This window comes from Petaurus breviceps, unplaced genomic scaffold (assembly GCF_028583685.1).
Source record: "Petaurus breviceps papuanus isolate PSGF00001 unplaced genomic scaffold, PetGlider_PUasm1.0 185, whole genome shotgun sequence".
NCBI lineage: Eukaryota > Metazoa > Chordata > Mammalia > Diprotodontia > Petauridae > Petaurus > Petaurus breviceps.
In genome coordinates this window covers 42,101,831-42,120,234 of record NW_027185797.1, presented here as the reverse complement: position 1 = coordinate 42,120,234, position 18,404 = coordinate 42,101,831, and the positions used below count along the sequence as shown (strand labels likewise).

The window sequence follows — 18,404 nt, the reverse complement described above, 5'->3', positions numbered from 1 at the left end:
TTTTTTTTTGGAGGGGGGAAGGTAGGGCATTTGGGGTTAAGTGACTTGCCCACAGTCACACAGCTAGTTTTTTGTGTTAAGTGTCTGAGGATGGATTTGAACTCAGGTCCTCCTGACTCCAGGGTAGAGGTTTTTTTTTTTTTTAATAGAATGAGAGTTCTCAAGGAAAAAACTGGAAAAGAAATGAGAACTATGGGAGAAAGAATTGGAAAGGGAATTAACAGCTTGGCACAAAAAGTAAAAAGCCTGCCCAAGCAACAAATTCTCTGAAAATTAGAATGGACCAAATAGAAGTAAATGATTCAATGAGGCAACAAGAAATAGTAAAACAAAATCAAAAGGCTGAAAAAAAAATGTGAAAGAAAAAAAGAAAATGTAAGGTATCTCATAGCAAAAACAAGTGACCTAGAAAACATAGCAAAGAGAAAAAACTTAAGAATCCTTGGAATGCAAAGACCAAAAAGAGGAGCCTAAATATATTATTTCAAGAAACCTTAAAAGAAAATTCTTACATCTCAGGGTACTAGGTGGAGCAGTGAATAGAGCACCAGCCCTGGAGTCAGGAGGACTTGAGTTCAAATCTGGCCTCAGACACTTAACACAAAACTAGCTGTGTAATCTTGGGCAAATCACTTAATCCCAATTGCCTACCTTCCCCCCTCCAAAAAGCAAAAACAAAAAACAACTTGGATCTCTTAGAATCAAAGTGCAAAATGAAAACAGAAAGAATTCACTAGTCACCTCTTAAAAAGAAATTTCAGAATGAGAATTCCCAAGAACATCCGAGCCAAAATCCAGAGCCTCCAAGTCAAAGACAAACTACTGCAAGAAGTCAGAAAGAATGAATTCAAGTACCATGGAGCTTGTCTGGCTCACACACAGTTTAGCAACTACCACTATAAAGGAGCAGAAAATTTGGAATATAATATCCTGGGAAGGCAAAGAATGTGGACTTACAGCCAAGAATTAACTTACCTAGCAAAACTGAGTATAATGCTACAGGGGGAAAATGGACCTTTAATGAAATAGAGGACTTGAAAGCATTCCTGATGAAAAGATCAGAGCTACAGAGAACTTTGAACTCCTGTTCAAACAAAGAAATAAAAATAAAGATAAAAAGGTCAACACTGATGAACAATAATAACTGATTAAACAAGGATAGACTGCTTATACTCTAACATAGGGAAGTGATAGATGTGTGCCCTCTGATCCCCTCTCTTCATTAGGGTTCATAGAGGGAGCTCAATTAGACGCGGCCCAGGAATCCTTCTGTCCTATCTTGATGATTTTAAGAGCTTAAGAATGGAAAGAGAGGGAAAGAGGCATACAAAGAGAGAAAGGAAAGCTAGGGAAAATTATCCCAGTGTACACAAGGAGATATCTATAAAATCAAGAAGGAGGAGATAGGACACTTGCACGTCACTCTCATCTTAATTGGTAAAAAGAATACACACACACACACACACAGCTGGCACAGAAAAACATTTCAGTCAACAGTGAAATGAGGGGAGGGGGAATTAGAGGGAGAATGGATTAAGAAAGGGATTAAGTCCTAAGCAAAACAAATTCTAAGGATGTACAAAAATATCTATAGTTCTTTCTGAGGTGGCAAAGAATGGGAATCTGAGGAGATGCCTATAAAACAAAGAACTGATAAACAAGCTGGAGTATATTGATGAGATGGAATATCACTGTGCTGAACTCTTATCAGAGTAATAACCAACCAGGATTCCAGAGACTAATGAAACAATGCTACCCACCTCCTGAAAGAGGTGAATGAAACAAATATGTTTTAAGACACTGCCAATGTGGACATTTGTTTTGACTGACTATGCAGGATTCCCAAATCTACCTCCCCTGCCCCGCCCTCTCTGCTGACTTTCTACCTTGCATTCCCAGCTGCCTAGAAGTCATCTTCAACTGGACAGCCCCTGAACATCTCAAACTCAGCATGTCCAAAACAGAACTCTTTCTTTTTCCCCCTAAGCCTTCATTTTAACTGTAGAAGGCAGCACCATCTTCCCAGTCCCTCAGGCTTCCCACCTAGAAGTGATCCTGGGCTCCTCATTCTCTCTCACCCACAACATCTAAGCTGTTGCCAAGGCCAGCTGCCATCCCCTCGGCAGCATCTCTCCAATACATCCCCTTCTCCCCCTGGATCCGGCTCCCACCCTGGTGCAGGCACTCATGCCCTCCCCCCTAGATCACTACAGGAGCTGCTGGGGCCTCTGTCACCCTCCAGTCTCTCCCCACTCCAATCCATCCTCATTCAGCCACCAAAGCCCAGGTCTGAGGGTGTCACTCCCTACTCCGTAAACTCCAGGGGCTCCCCATCGCCTTCGGGAGCAAATACAAAATGTTCTATTTGGCCTTCAAAGCCCTTCATCCCCTGGCTCCTTCCCTCCTACCTTTCCAGCCCTCTCACACCTTAATTCCCCATCGTGTCCTCTTTGATCTAGTGACATTGGCCTCCTGGCTGTTGCACAGACAAGGCCCTTCATCTCTCAGCTCCAGGCATTTGCTCTGGCTGCCCCAGTGAATGGAGGTCTCTCCCTTCTCTGCTCTGACTACTGACCTCTATGGCTTTCTTCAAGTCCCAACTAAAATACCATCTTTTAGAGGAATTCTTCCCCAACCCCTCTTAATTCCAGTGTCTTCTCTCAATTATTTCTTATATATTTATCCTGTACAGAGTTGGCTGTATATATGTTTGTTTCCATGTTGAGTCCCCCATCAGATGGTAAGCTCCTTGAGGCAAAGGACTCTTTTCTGCCACTTTCTGTAGCCCTGGTGCTCAGCACGGTGCCTGGCACATAAACACATGTTTTAATTGATGTTTGTGATGAGTTTTGTTTTTCTTGTGTTCTTAATGGGGAGTGAGAGGGTGATCAGGCAGATACTGGCTGATTGAAACAATCTATTTTTTAAAAAGAAAAAATACATACATGATCATCAAAAAATAATGAATATGAAGAATTCAGAGAAACTTGAGGAGATATGTATGAACCAATGAAGTCAAAAAAATGTGAACAACTATTTCCAAGTGAAAGTCTTTAGAAGTGAGCTCAATGCAGCAACCAGCTGTGACAGGGGTGGGGGTGGAGGGGGCCGGACCACAGGTGCAGAGTAAAGCACACTGGGTCCCTAACCTTTAGGAGAGAAGGATCATTGGGAACTAACAGGGAGAAGGAAAAGAGCATCAGTTAAACATTTTGAGAAAATTAAAAAATAAAGAAATCAAGGGCAAGAGAGGGTGAGGAAGTTGCCAAGGTGGCAGAGCTGAGACCTGAGTGCAGATCCTCGGGCACTGGCCTCTGGCCCACCCAGCCTTGAGCCTAGGCAGCATCCACCGCATGCTGGACATCACTTCCAGATTTACTGCCCCAGAAGACCTCTCTGATCATGTCACTGAAATACTGTGTGTGTGTGTGTGTGTGTGTGTGTCTCCCTCTGAGCCCCCCCTTACAAGACAAAGTCTCAATGGACTCTGTCATCTGCTTCCACCCAAGGTTCCCAATAATCCACATAACATTGGAAAGCTATCCCTCCAAGCCAACCTTTATCTAAAAAACAAGACTCTACTTGCCCTTCCTCTGAAGCCCTGCAAAGCTGCTTTCCAAAATCTAGGGTGCATGTCAGGCTCCTCCCCCTCCTCATGATCTGTACCAAACTCTAGGAGCCGGCAGTTACTTCCCCACAAAGTCCTCATCATTTCCACTCCTGCACCCAGTTCTAGCCAAATAATGCTCTTCATGTGTAAAGAACAGCAAGAAGACCCTTTTGGCTATACCACCAAGTTCAGGAGAGCAACAGGCTGGAAAGACAGGCTGGAGCCAAGAACAGTCTGCATCTGTCGAAGAACAGGGAACTACTGGAGTGTTTTGGGCAGGGAAGTGACATGGTCAGATAGGTGCTTTAACAAAATACTCTGGCAACTATGTGGAAGATGATTGGAGGGGGAAAGATTTAAAGTAGGAAGGCAGTTTAGGTGATTATAAATAGTCACAAACAGAGGCAAGGAGGGCCTGAACTAGAATGGAAGACATGTGAGTAGAGGACAGGATGTGAGACTGAATCAGAACCAACAAGATTTTGCATCTGATCAGATACATAGAGTGAGGGAGCACGAGGCGCCACAGATGCCCATGATGTAAAGGAAGGGGGCTCAGTTGCACCAGATCTTTTTTTTTTTTTTAAAGCAATCAGGGTTAAGTAACTTGCTCAAGGTTACACGGCCAGGTGTTTCTGGGTGGGTGTTAAGTGTCTGAGCCCGGGATTCGATCTCCAGGTCGTCCTGACACTGGAGCCGATGCTCTTACTTGCTGTGCTACCTGGCCGCCCCTGTTATACCAGATCTTAACCTGGATTACAAGGTGGTAACCATCAAAACAATGTGATAAACAGTTCAGAAATAGAGCAGTGGATCAGTGGAATAAATCAGGTACATAATATGCAGCAGTAAATGACCACGACAATGTAATGTTTGATAAACCCAAAGATTTAAGCTTTGGGGACAAGAACTCACTATCTAAAAAAATTGCTGGGAAAACTGGAAAGCAGTTTGGCAGAAACTAGGTATAGACCAACATCTCATACTGTATACCAAGATAAGCTCCAAATGAGCACATTTAGACATAAAAGGTGATATCATAAGCAAATTAGAGGTGCACAGAAAATTTTACCTGTCAAATCAATGGATAAGGGAAGAATTTATGACCAAATAAGAGATAAAGAGCATTACAGGTTGTAAAATGGATAATTTTGATTACATTAAATTTAGAAGTTTTTGCACAAACAAACCAATGTAGCCAAGTTTAGAAGGAAAGCAGGTAACTAGGGAAAATGGCGAAGTTCAGAAAATGATAAATGGCAGGGGAGTAGGAGAAGGGCGAAGAGAGAAGGAATAGTTTTGGACACACTTAACTTGGGATGCCTACAGAAGGGACTTTCAGCTCAAATTGTGCACTGGGCAACTGGTGATGCTAGTAGAGGAAGGAACCTGCAGCTAGGGAGCTGGATCTGGGAGTCATCATAGGGATGACAAAGCTGGGGGAGCTAGAGAGGGTATCAAAGGCAAAGAGAGGGTATGGCCGAGCCATGGCAGGGGGAGGGGTGAGTACAGTTAGGGAGCATAATATGGATGATGCTCCTCCAGTTCAGGCAGAAAGGTAAGAAGATAAAAAGGCAGAGCAGTGACACCAAAATTCAGAAAGGACATAGTGCCCAGAACAGAAAGAGTGATCAGCAGTGTCAAAGCCTTCAGAGAGGCCAAGAAAGAGAAAGAGAAAAAGCCATCAGGGCTGTCAATTAAGAGATCACTAGTGACTTTGGAGAGAGAAGTTTCCATTGATTGAGCAATGACATAAACATTCATTTAGCACCTACTAGTGCCCAGGATTGTGCTAGAGCTACAAATATGAAAACAGAAGGGAAGTCCTTGCCCTCAAAGAGCTTCCAATCTAATGGGAGAAGACAACCCACAAAAGGAAGTTGAAGGGGTGGGGAGTTACCCAGACCCTGGGGTGTGGAGGAAAGGACAATTGATCATGGTCCCACCCTCCAATCAGAGAGAGTGGTGATAAAAAGGCTGTACACCAAGGCTGATGGGATCTTACGAGAGGATTATACTATCCCAATAAGGAGCTTCCTGGGGCCTGGGGAAGAAGTCAGAGGAGTGCAGCCAGGGGAGAAATGATGAAAAAAGAGCTTTATGCAAGCCAACACAGAGATCAGATGCAGCAAAAGCTGCTATTCCCATTTTAGAGATGAGAAGTGGAGGCTCAGAAAGGTTAAGAGACAAGTCCCCGGTCTTCTAGCCTTGGCCTCTGCCCACTGAATATAGTGCTTTTCCTGTTACACTTCCAATTTTTTTATATCTTTTTATTTACTTTTAGTTTACAACATTCAGTTCCACAACCTCTTAAGTTTCAAATTTTCTCCCCCTCCCTCCATAGCAGCATGTAATCAAATATAGGTTCTACAAATACCTTCACATTGGACGTTAGTCATGTTGTAAAGGATTGTAACCATGGGCTGAACAATGAAAAAGAAGGGATAAAACAGAACACAAACGAGAGAGGGAGCAAGGAGCTTGCTTCAACCTGCAGACTGTAGCTCTTTCTCTGGGTGTGGATGTCCCTTTCCATCATGAGTCTTTTGTAGTTGTCTTCTAACCTTGTGTTGCTGAGAGAAGTCCAGTCTATCAAAGTTCGTCGTCATACTGCGATTGTGTACAACGTTCTCCTGGTTCTGCTCTCCTCATTCAGCATCAGTTGATAGAAGTCTCTCCAAGTTATTATGAAGTACATCTGCTCCTCATTTCTTATAGCACAATAGGATTCCATTACACTCATATACCACAACTTGTTTAGCCATTCCCCTATTGGTGGGTATCCCCTTGACTTCAAATTCTTTGCCACCACAAAAAGAGCTGCTATAAATATTTTTGTACATACGGATCTTTTCCCCACTTCTGTGATTTCTTTGGGATACAGCCCTAGAAGTGGTATTGCTGGGTCAAAGGATATGCACTTATTTATAGCCCTTTGGGCATAGTTTCAGATTGCTCTCCAGAATGGCTGGATCAGCTCACAACTCCACCAACAATGCATTAGAGTTCCAATTTTTCCACATCCTCTCCAGCATATATCATTTTCCTGTTTTGTCATCTTAGACAATCTGACCAGTGAAATGTGGTACCTCAGAGTTGTTTTGATTTGCATTTCTCTAATCAATATACACTTCCAATTTGTCTAAAATCTCATCTCCTTTGGAGTTATTCTACAATCCTTATCTTGGAGTAGTGTGACTAGGTCTTGGCTCAAGAATGGGCTACCTTTTCAAAAAAGGTTCAATGCAAGATGCTAGTGGGTGGCTGGGTCATATTTCCTCATGGAAAACACTCTAAACAGACAAGCATATTTTTGTTTACCTTTCTTTTTCTTGCCTCTTTTTAATGCAACATAGTTAATTAGGAATTACGTTCTACAATTTTTCGGAGGGGGAAGGCAGGGCAATTGGGGTTAAGTGACTTGCCCAAGGTCACACAAGTAAGTGTCAAGAGTCTGAGGTAGGATTTGAACTCAGAGCCTCCTGACTCCAGGGCCAGTGCTCTGTTCACTGCGCCACCTAGTTGCCCTCTCCCTCCCTCACTCCTCCCCTCCCTTCCTCCCTTCAAGAACCCATGAGGACATTTTATTTATTGTTATTTGACTTGGGACGTTCTAGAAGACTGGGAGAAGAGATGAGTGTGGCTCAGGTGCAGGGCCCAGCAGCACTCAGCTGAGTTAGGCCTCCAAGCAATGCACAGAGAAGAAAGCAAAGGGGGAGGGGAGCAAGGGAGAGAATCTGGAACTTAAAATTAAACAAGGAAGGTTAAGATTAAAAAAGAGAAAACAAACCATTCCAGAGTGGCACAGACTTCAGCCTTCCAGGCCAACCAGGTCCTCAGGCCCAAACGTCCCTGAAGAACAGAGATCCTATTTCACCACTGCTGGGCTGTCACTGGGATCCTGTCTTTACTGTAAGCTCTATTCTGCATTTCAATTCAGGCTGTCAAAAATAGCCCCTTCAGCCTCCCCCCCCAAAGTTCTCCTAGGAGATGATCTCCAGAATGCTGGGGCAGTGGGAGCAGGTCTACCCAAAACAAGGTACGGCTCCCAACCACATTCCTTGGCAATGTAGAAATGAAAAACAAAAGCAGCCAGAAATCTACAACTCCTTTAATAGCTACCAACATTTAATAATAGCAGCATTTAAAAAGCACTTTAAAAGCTGCAGAATTCTTTCCCTATATGAACTTAATTGATACTTCACAACCACCTGGGGACATGGGTGCTACTAATATTATCATCCCCATTTTACAAATGAGAAACCGAGGCAGTGAAAGGTCATGTGACCAAGGCCAAATGAGAACTCAGGTCTTCCTGACTCCAAATTTTCCTGATTAACCTTTTCATTTTTTCCTACCATGTTCACTTCTGAATGCACCCCTCTGCCATCTCCCTTGCAAACTTTTTTAAAAGAGAAAAAAACTTAGCAAAAGCAAGAAACACATTAATGCTATCTAACCACATATATGGTATCCCCTGCCCATAGTCCCCCCATCTTCAAAATAGGTAAGGAGTCCATTTTCTCAACTCTTTCCAGGTGCCAGATTTGGCACTTATAATCAACAGAGCTGTCAAGGAGATGCCCAAGGATTAGAGAATCACAAGACATCTTGTGGTGTATGAATGTAATAGAATGTCACTATCTGGTAAGAAACCACAAATATGAATAAATCTAGAAAGCATGAGAAGACTTACTTACACTAAGTAATTAAGCAGAACCAGGAAAACAATATAATCACAACAACAATGTAAATATGAAAAAAAAAAACCAAGCTAATTACGTGTTAGAAGAGATGAGAAAACTTCCCGAACTCTCAGTCTACTGATGGTAAGAGGGTCGGACAATTGGTCAGAAGAAAACTACAGGGGAGCCTTTGCTCGCACTGGGCGCAGGACTCTGTTGCATTGCCCATTTATAGTTCTGGGTCACAGTTCTAGGGTGGAAAAGAGGACTTGTGCTCTGCTTTTACCCTCCCACCCTGTAGGAGACTAGTGCTCACAAACCACAGCACAGACCAGGAGAGCAGTGATCATACCTCTCCTTAGATCATTTCACTTTGGAAGAACTAAAAACTGGTATAGACTCCCTTAATTAGCTCTGAAAATAGCAGCACAAAAAACCTAAAGCTTGGAACAGTGCCCTCTCTACACCAGGTGCAGAACCCAACTTTAACATTAAAATTTTTTTAAAATTTTTTAAAAATTAAAAAAATTAAAAGTCAAGAAATAGATTATAAACAATTATCAAACAACAACACTAACAAAAAAGAACCTGACAAAGATAGTTACTATGGTAATAGAAAAGATCAAGACCCAAACTCTGAATAAGATAACAATATCAAAACTACATGCAAAGCCTCAAATTAAAATGTGGTTTGACTGAAAAGAATTCCTGCAAGAGCTCAAAAAGAATTTTTTAAACCAAGTAAGAGATGTAGAGGAAAAACTGTTAAAAGAGTGATGCAAGAAAATTCACACCCAAAGATTGGTAAAGGCACAAAAAAAACTGAAGAAAATAACACCTTGAAAAACATAATTGGCCAAAAGGAAAAAGTACAAAAATTCACTGAAGAGAGGAACCTATTAAAAAGCAAAATTGTTCAGTTGTTTCAGTCCTGTACAATTCTTTATGACCCCAAACAAAAGGAGAAAAAATGAATTAAAATGAAGGTAATAAAATTTGCACTAACCTAACTCCAAAAAAAGAAGGAAAGAAAGGAAGGGAAGGAAGAAAACACTGCCTGAAATGTTAGATTGCTGATGTCAGTTTGGTCAATCTGCTTTTTCCCCTTTTTTGTATTCTTTCTTACAAAGAATGGCATAGGGAAGGACAGCAGAATATATTTGGAAATAAAAAATTATGAATAAAGAAATCCATAAAAAGTTATCAGAATAAAATCTCCCATTTTCTGTTTCTGATGTCTTTACTATGCTTCTGTTTGTACCAATCTATCCCTGGTTCTCTGAACTGCTTATAATCACTGTTCCTCAAGGTGAAGGACTAGTCTATGACATTTGTGTCCCAGATTTCCTTTAGTCAGTCTCCAAATGATAGGCACTCACTTTGTCCCCAATTCCTTGCTACTATAATAAAGAATTTCTGGTCCATGGGATCTTTCTGTCATGGACTTCCTTGGGGGATACGCCTAGCAGCGGGCTCTTGAGGTCAAATGTCATGGCTGTCCAATGCAGCGCTAAGTAAGCAGAACCAGAAGAACAATGTATACAACAATAACTTTGAAAGGCTTTAAAACTCTAATCACAATGAAATGCTCTGTCCAGCTCCTGAAAGAGGTGGATGGATTCAGACTGCAGACTGAAAAACATTTACTTTTTTAAAATTTATTCAGATCTCTTACCTTTTTAGCATAAGTACAAACTGCTTTCCAGAATGGTTGGGGGAAAAAAACTAGTTATTAAGGACTTTACAAAGCCAAAGACCTCCAGCAATCTTCCCATCACCTTAGCCCTTTTCCCTTCATATTCCTTCCAAACCGCTGTACTGACAGACACCTGGTTCCTTGATAAGACACTTGGCCAAAGTCTCCAGTTCCAGGTCTGCCTTCTCTCACATCCCATATGAGGCCAGAAAGAAAAGCAGGCCAAGTCCTAAATTATTTCTCACTACAACCTCAAGACTCTTCTTCTGGAACCAGTACTCCATGACCTCTTCTCCTCTGAGGTTCATCCTACACATTCCTAGAAGGCAGCAGCACAGTTCTGGGTGGAGAGCGCTGGGTTTGGAGTCAAAGACCTTGGTGCTAATTGAAGGTCAGACTCTTATTATCTATGCAACCACAGGCAAGTCACTGGAGCCTCATGAGCCTAATGAAAGGGGTTGTAGTAGATGGCCTAAAGACCCTTCCAACTGTAATCTGATTCTGTGACCCTATCCAGGTCATCACTACAATTATCTACTGTCCCCTGGTCATTCTCCCTCTTTTCTCAAGCATATATACACCTGGTTCATAGTCCATCTAGCCCAAAGCTTGCCTTATTTGTAGAATTTAATAACGCCCTTTGATGTCCCATCAAACACCCAAGCCTCTGAGTTCAATCTTCTAAACGCCTATGCTACTGAATACTTTTGGAGAGTCAAATCAACAAGCATTTATTAAGCACTTCTAAAGGGTCAAGCACTGCTCTAAGCATACAAAAAAGGGCAAAAACTGTGCCTGTTCTCAAGAAGTTCACAATCTAATAATGGAAAGAGACAATATGCAAAGTCCATGCATATGTGTATATACACACAAACATATAAATGCTAAGTTGGACAGGAACTCAAAGTGAAGAAACGAACATTAAAAGAGGATGAGGAGGGGCAGCCAGGTGCTCATCGAGTAAGAGCACCGGCCCCAGTGTCCGGATAACCTGGGGATCAAATCCGGGCTCAGACACTCAGCACCACACCCAGAAATACCTGGCCGTGTAACCTTGAGCAAGTTACTTAACCTGGATTGCTTTAAAAAAAAAAAAAAAAAGAGGATGAGGAAAAGCCTCCTGGAGAAGATAAGATTTTAGCTGAGGCTTGAATGAAGTCAGAAGGCAGAGTGAAACACTGCAGGTATGGGCACATTCAGTGAACATGTACAGAAGTGGGAGCTGGACTGCCAGAAGGAAGCCAGAGTGACTGGACTGGAGGAAGGTGTATGAAGAGAGAAAGGTAGGAAGGGGCCACATCATTAAGGGCTTTAAAATCAAACAGAATTTTACATTTGATCCTGGAGGCAAAAGGGAGCAAGCAGGGCTTACTGAAGAGGGGAATGACTTGGTCTGTTAGAATCTACAGGGCTGGGCAAATAAATGGATATTGCAGGGTTGGGGTAAGAGAGAATAAGAAGTTATGGAAAGTTATCCTTTACGGGAAATTATGTTTTCTGTCAATTTTTCTCACTACAACCATAGCTGAGTCTTTACTACTCTACTCACCTACCTTCTCCAGCATTTTTTCCCAGTTCTCAACTCTCCTCTTTCCCCCGACCACACCAAACGCCCCGGGGTCCTCCAGTGGCCCTTCCCCTGTAGGTCCTCTTTAAAGAGTCGGTAAAGGAACGTCATATGCCTAGAATAGGAATCTGCGGACCTGGTTTCTAGTCCTCACTTTGCCACTGGATAAATTTATTCATTAACTTAGGCAAAACTGGGTCTTGGGTTTGTCATCAAATAAAGAGAATAATAATACGTTGTCTACTACATACATTATGCAAATGAAATCACAAGTCCAGCAAAAACAACAAAAACACAGCAAATGTTCTGGATCAGGAGATTCCAGATCAGCCTACAAACTCAGTCCCACTCTCTTCTCTCCAGGGGAAGCTCAAACGCACCCTGCCTCCTCTGTACTCCAACACTCCACCCAAGCTCGGCTGTCTGCAGGGGTAGCCAAGCCTCTCCACCCCCCCCCCCATACATAAGCTCCCTGAGGGTAGGAGCTGCCTTTTTCTTATTTGTATGCCTAAGGCTTAGGTCAGCGGGGAGAGACTCTCCGGGGGGCCCCCCTCTGAGACATCAGAGCGGTCTGCCATTTCCTTCTCCAGCTCATTTTACAGATGAGGAAACTGAGGCCAACAGGGTGCAGTGACTTGCCCAGGGCCACCCTGCTAGCCACTGAGGCCTGATCTGAACTCAGGACTTCCAGGATGGGCACTCCATCCACCGGGCAACCTAACACTTACTTAGTGTTTGGGGAATTACCCTTCCCCCCTTCGGAAGCCCCAAGCCCCGGAATTCGGGATGATTTTAGTGATAATCGGGGGAAGACGCCCCTCCTCCCCAAACTTTCCATTCTCAGTGATAACAACTCGAACCCAGGTCTCCCTGGTTCGTTCCCAAAGCGCACAGGGCCGTCGCACCTGAGAGGAAGCCCCTCCAACCCCCAGTGGTTCCAAGCCCGGGGAACCACAAGCTCCCGCCAGTCCAACAGACAAAGCGAGTCGGGCCAGAGCCTGCCCGCAGGGAGGCTACCCTCAGGGGAGGTCACGTGGGAGGAAGGGGGGCATCCCCTCCCCTCCCTCTAGGCCCTGCCTCTTCCGGCCCCCCCCCCGGCCACCCCCCCCCCGCCGCCGACCGCCCCTTACCGCTTCTGCGCCTCCAGCCCCCACAGGCGGATCTGCCGGTCGTACTGAGCCGCCTCCTCCTCGCTGATGGTGCCCACCTCCTCTTTCTCCACCATGGTGCCGCCGGCCTCCGCCCCTCACGCTGCCTCCCTCCTTCTCCTCAGGCCGTCTAACCGGCCAGCTGCTTCTCCGCGCGCCGGCTCGCGACCTGCCCGCCAACCGCTAGCCTCTTCAGACCCCTCCCCCAGCCGCGCGCGCGCTCCGGCGGCGTGAGCGCAGGCGCCAATATTCGCGCCTGCGCAGAGCGGCACCCCTCCCCCCGCGCCGGCAAGCACGTGTGCTCCCGTGCCACGTGATGTGACCGCGGCCCTCGCCTCCCTCCTCCCCTCATCCTTGCGTGTCTCTTCACCACCCTTACCTCTTTCCTCACTTTCTTACTCTGTATACTCCTCTTCCCACCACTCCCGGCCGAGCCCCTCCAGCTTGCTTACGCTGGTCTACACTCTCATCTCCCGCCTCTGTGCCTTTGTCCTGGCGGCCCCCCGCCTGCAGTGGCCCCCGTGCGAGCCCCGGGTTCATTCCTGACAAAGCTCCCTCGCCCTGTCCCACAGAGCTAGACGTGGGAGGCCCCTCATCCGCCGCGGAGGCCACCTCCTCCCCTCTTTACAGACGGAGCAGCCGAGGCAGGAAGAGGTCACAGCCTCGGACCGGGGGCAAGGTTAGAGCCCAGGGCTCCAGAAAGGAGCCGGCGGCATCACTGCTAAGAACGCACCCCCCCCCCCCAAGAAATCAGGTCGAGCCAGCGCCTATTAGGTGCTTGTTGTGTGCCAGGCGCTGCCCTGAGGGTTGGGGGTGCAAAGGAGCCCTGGTGCAAAAGCGTTGTCAGGAGAATCTCGACGTCGGTGCGAGCTGTTGGTTGTTCCCTTGGCGCCGGGCACACTGGAGGGGTTGGCCATTTCCTTCTCCAGCTCGTTTTACAGAGGAAGAAACAGGCAAACAGGCTGAAGGGACTTGCCCAGGGTCACACAGCTAGGAAGTGTCCAAGTCAAACTTGAACTCGGGTCTTCCTGACTCCTCACCCTGGCGCCCTCTCTCTGCTGTACCACCTGTACAGCTGCCCCAGTAAGCCATCAGAGACCTGTAAACTAGTTTATTCAGGCCAGAGTGTGATAAACACAATTGCTAGGTGATGTGTGTATCTCACAATTCCATGTGTATTTTCTTCTGACCCACTTGAGTCAATGAGAATAAGTGCCAACTAAAGTATTTTCTATAAGCAGCCTTTCCATCCCCGCTTAATTCTAGTACCTACCCTGTCAATTATATCCTATTTTCTTGCATAAAAATCCTTGTATGGACAGTATTTGTTGTTTCCGCATTTAGTTGTGAATTCTGAGGGGAGAGACGTATCTGTTGCCTATAGTATCTATGAAAGAGTTCAGAAACAGACACCTCTAATATAATGAGTAAAAAGCCCTTTTGTTCAGTCACTATCTGTCATGTCTGACTCTGTGACCCCATCTGGGGTTTTCTTGGTAGAGACGCTGGAGTGGTTCGCCATTTCCTTCTCCAGCTCATTTTACAGGTGAGGAAACTGAGGCAAACAGGGTGAAGGGACATGCCCAGGGTCACACAGCTAGGAAGTGTCTGAGATCACATTAGAACTCAAGTCCTCCTGACCCCAAGCTTGGAGCTCTGTCCCCTGTGCCACCTAGCTGCCCCAAAAGCCCTTTACTCACAATTTATTCTATGGAATCATAGATTTACAGCTGGAAGAGATCTTTGAGGTCATGGAGTTCAACCTCCCTCATTTTACAAATAAGGAAACTGAGGCACAGAGGAGTTAGGACCTACTCAAGATGATTTGGATTGTCAATGGAAGAATCAGGATGTGCATGAATATCTGTATAAGTGGGGAAGAGGACAGATTAACTGGATCAAATCACCACTTCCCACTTAAAGTTACCTTCACCAGCTGAAGTCAATCAGTCTTATTCATTGGTTTTTAGTTTCAGCCCATCAGTCAATCATAGGCTTTAGACTTTAAGTGGGAAAAATCCTCAGAAATGGAATGAGGTTGCTGTAGAGTCATGTCCAGAAAGGCTTGAGGAAATTTCCTTGTCTACAAAATATCAATGGAGTTGAGCCCCAGCATCATCCCAGAAATTGGCAACCCTGAGAGGCTGAGGGAATCTTCTGCCTCCCTACCCCTTCGGCAGGAAGAATGTATTGTGAGCCTCAAAACATCTGAAGAAGGTTGGACTTCCCATCTTCCAAGCCATGCCTTAGTGGCATCCTCGAACCAGCTGGCAGCAGTGTCTCTGTATTGGGACCCAAGGGCATGATTCATGGCTCCACAAAGAGCACAGCAGAGAAGCTACCCAGTACCAGTGAGAAATTCCCTGAGCAGCTCACAAATGTGAAAAAAGAACTTCCACCAACCAAGAGCTATGAATGACCTGTTTGCCACATTCATTCCCTAAGCTTGAGCCCACTCTCCCTAGGGCTCTGGATGTACTTGTGGAGGAGTGTGTCCTAGACTTCTGGGAGGATGTTTCATACCAACTGGTCCTACTGTACCATCTTAGGAAATATTCCTTTCTAAGAATTGCTTAAATCTGGCTAACTTAATTGATTCTGAGCTGATGATCCTGTTGTGTATGTTTGAGAGGGAGTAAGATCGATCAATTAACATTTAGTAGGGTTTATACTATATGTCAAACACATAAGGCTGGAGATACAAAAAGAGGCAAAGAAAAAAAACCAGTCCCTGCCCTCAAGGAACTTACAGTCTAATGCACACAAGTGGGGGCTCAGGGGCTATAGCACTAGAAAAGACCCCACCCAACCCTTCAAGGGTGAACCTACAGCCATGAAGGGATGGACTATGTCCAAAAAATTCATGTCTCAAGTCTTCAGTTGAGTCCATCAGCTCTTGGTCAGGTGATGGGTAGCAATGTGTATTTCTGACCATTTCACTCCCCTATTCAATGATTCTCTCTTGCCTCCAGGATAAAATAAAAGATCCTCTGATTTTTGGCTTAGCTGCTTCTAAGGGAAGGAGAGAGGGCATCCTGGGATCACTTTCTAGTTTCTTCTGACTTTGTCTTAAGACACTCTTCTAATGGCTAAAAATGGCATCTAGGATTTTTTTTTTTGGCAGATAAATTCTAGAACATTTGCTGAGGATAGAAAATAAATTAAGGAGCAACTAGGTGGTGAAATTAATACATCACCAGCCCTGGAGTCAGAAGGACCTGAGTTCAAATCCAGCATCAGACACGTACTAGCTGTTCGATCCTGAGCAAATCACTAAATCTCAATTGTCTCCAAAAATAAATTTTAAATTGAAGTAAAAGAGGAAACAGATCAAAACTACCCCAACACTATTTTAGCCTCAATACTTCAAACAGAGTTGCTACACTTTCCTTCCTTCCCTATCTTGAACCCTTAGGGAACCAGTTCAACTCTGCACTCTCCTCTTCTCTCTAATCTCTTGCCCCCTTATCCTATTGAAGATCTTGCCCTACCAAACCTCAGCCCTGAATGATTCCCACCATGTTTTCCTTCAGTCCTACTCACATATTGCTGAAAGAAGCTAGAGAGAATTGTGAAACTGTGCTAACTGGGATCCACAACAAATTTGTTTCATAATCTCAACTGGGCACTCGCTGCTGCAAAGTCATTCTTTTATATCTCCCTAATCAAATCACTATCCGGCTCACCACAGTGCCTCTTCTGAACATTTTCATTTCTCCTCAAGCCTACCATGGCAGAATTTGGTCTCTTATTTTACTGAAAAAAAAATTGAGGCCACTCACTAAGACCCCCCTCTTTTCATTTCAAATCACTGAGATGCCTTCTGCTGCTATCTCAAATGGAGAGGTGGCCTTCTCCTTGCCAAGACTAACTCTTCTACAAGCATAAGTGGTCCTACTCTCTTCTCCAACAGATTGTTCCCTCTGTCACCCACTCCATCCATGATCTTCACTTTTACTTCCTTATAGCCTGTGTGGCAGTTGTCCTACTTAGTTTTCCAAGAGGACCAAAGTGACATCACTACGCTAAAGTCCAATTGCAATGTGTCTGATGGTGGCTGATCACCCCAATACCAACTCGGAATGCTCTACCACAGGTCAGGCACAAATAGTTTGTGGAAACATTCTCTAAATTTGTGCATCCTGCATTTCCTTGGAACTGTTTCTGTTCAGAGCACAACACCTTCTCTGATGTGGGCACACCATGCTGGGCAGTCCTGTGTCAAGGTCTCCCAAGTCACACAATCCATTCCAAAGTTCTTAAGAGAGACCTTGAGAGTGTTCTTGTATCACTTCTTCTGACCACCTTTGTGAATGCTTACCCTGTGTTGAGTTCCCCATAAAACAGTCTTTTTGGCAAGCATACGTGCTGCATTCAAATAGCATGGCCAGCCCATCACAGTTGTGCTCTCCGAAGCAGTGTGAATGCTTGGCAGTATGGCCTGCAAACATGTACACGTCTCCCTTGTACTCAAAATAAGCTCATGAAAAATAATATTCCTGAGACCTATCATTCTACCTTTTCTCTTTTTGAGACTAAATTTAAGAAGAGAGCCTATGGGGCATTTAGGTGGATTGAGCGCCAGCCCTGGAGTCAGGAGGATCTGATTTCAAATCTGGCCTTACACACTTACTAGCTTCTTTATCCTGGGTAAATCAACCCCAAATTGCCCCCCCCCCAAAAGAAAATTGGCAATAATTGCTATCTATACTTTCTTTCCTCTCCCACTCTTTAACTTTTTCCTCTCTGACTTCATCATTCAACTAAACCAGTTCCCTTCAAAGTTACCAATGATATCTTAATTGTCAAAACCAAGGTCTTTTTTTTTTCAATCCTCATCCTACTTCACTGGCCTGTAAACTTTGACTTTCTTGATTACATCCTTTTTCTAGAAACTCTTCTCTCTAGGTTTCACTTTCAGTTCTCCTCCCTTTTGGATCCTTCCCTAACACTAGCAGTCACCACTGATGTGGGCCCTTTTACCCTCTCTCATTGTACACTTTCACTTGGTGGTCTCTTCAGCTCCCATGGATTCAGTTGTCATTTATTTCTCTGCTGATAATTCCGTGTCCATCCTAAACTCTTGTGATTTCCACTCATGTCTCCAGCTGCCTATTTGACATCTCAAACTGGATTTCCTATATAGATTTCTTAAACTCTACCTATTTATAACTGAACTCATTATCTTCTCAGTCCCCCACTCGCTCCCAAAGCCTCCTTTCTTCTTAACTTCTCTGTTGCTGTCAGGCTTGAAACCTAGCTGTCATCTTTGACTCTACACCCTCTCTCCCCATCCTCTCCTAGCTCACATGGTCAATCAGTTGCCAAGTTCTGGCCATTCTACCTTCATAACATCTTTTATATGGGCCCCCTTCTCTCCTCTGATGCTGTCACTACCCTGGTCCAGGACCTTATCACCTCATATTTGGACATGTTGGCAGGTCTCCCAATCTCAAGTCTCTCCCGGCCTCTGTTTAAGTGATCTTCCTAACACTCAGGTCTGACCATCTCTCTCCCCTATTCGATAAACTCCATTGGCTCTCCATTACTTCAGAATTAAATATAAATCCTCTGTTTTGTATTCAAGGTCCACTAACATTGGTCTCCTTGCTGTTCCTTGAATTAGAACAGGCCATCTCCTAACTCGGAACACTTTCATTGACTCTACCCCCAAGCCTGGAATGCTCTCCCACTTCAT

At 44.6% G+C, this 18,404-nt stretch overlaps 1 protein-coding gene across 2 annotated transcripts in view; it reads right to left on the bottom strand.

Annotated features, from left to right (window-relative positions):
* The window catches only part of SAE1 (SUMO1 activating enzyme subunit 1), a 57,656-nt gene extending 44,708 nt beyond the window's left edge, over window positions 1-12,948 (bottom strand). The window contains exons 1-2 of one of the 2 annotated variants that reach the window (XM_069089110.1): window positions 12,689-12,946; window positions 7,401-7,462 (exon numbers count right to left, since the gene is read on the bottom strand). Coding sequence is in view for 1 of the 2 variants with exons in the window: in XM_069089109.1 (XP_068945210.1) it covers window positions 12,689-12,783 (95 nt within the window). In the remaining variant the exon portion in view is untranslated. Of the gene's footprint in view, window positions 1-7,400; window positions 7,463-12,688 lie in introns of both variants that reach the window. The other variant, XM_069089109.1, reaches the window with a different exon arrangement.
* Window positions 12,949-18,404: the final 5,456 nt, after the last annotated feature.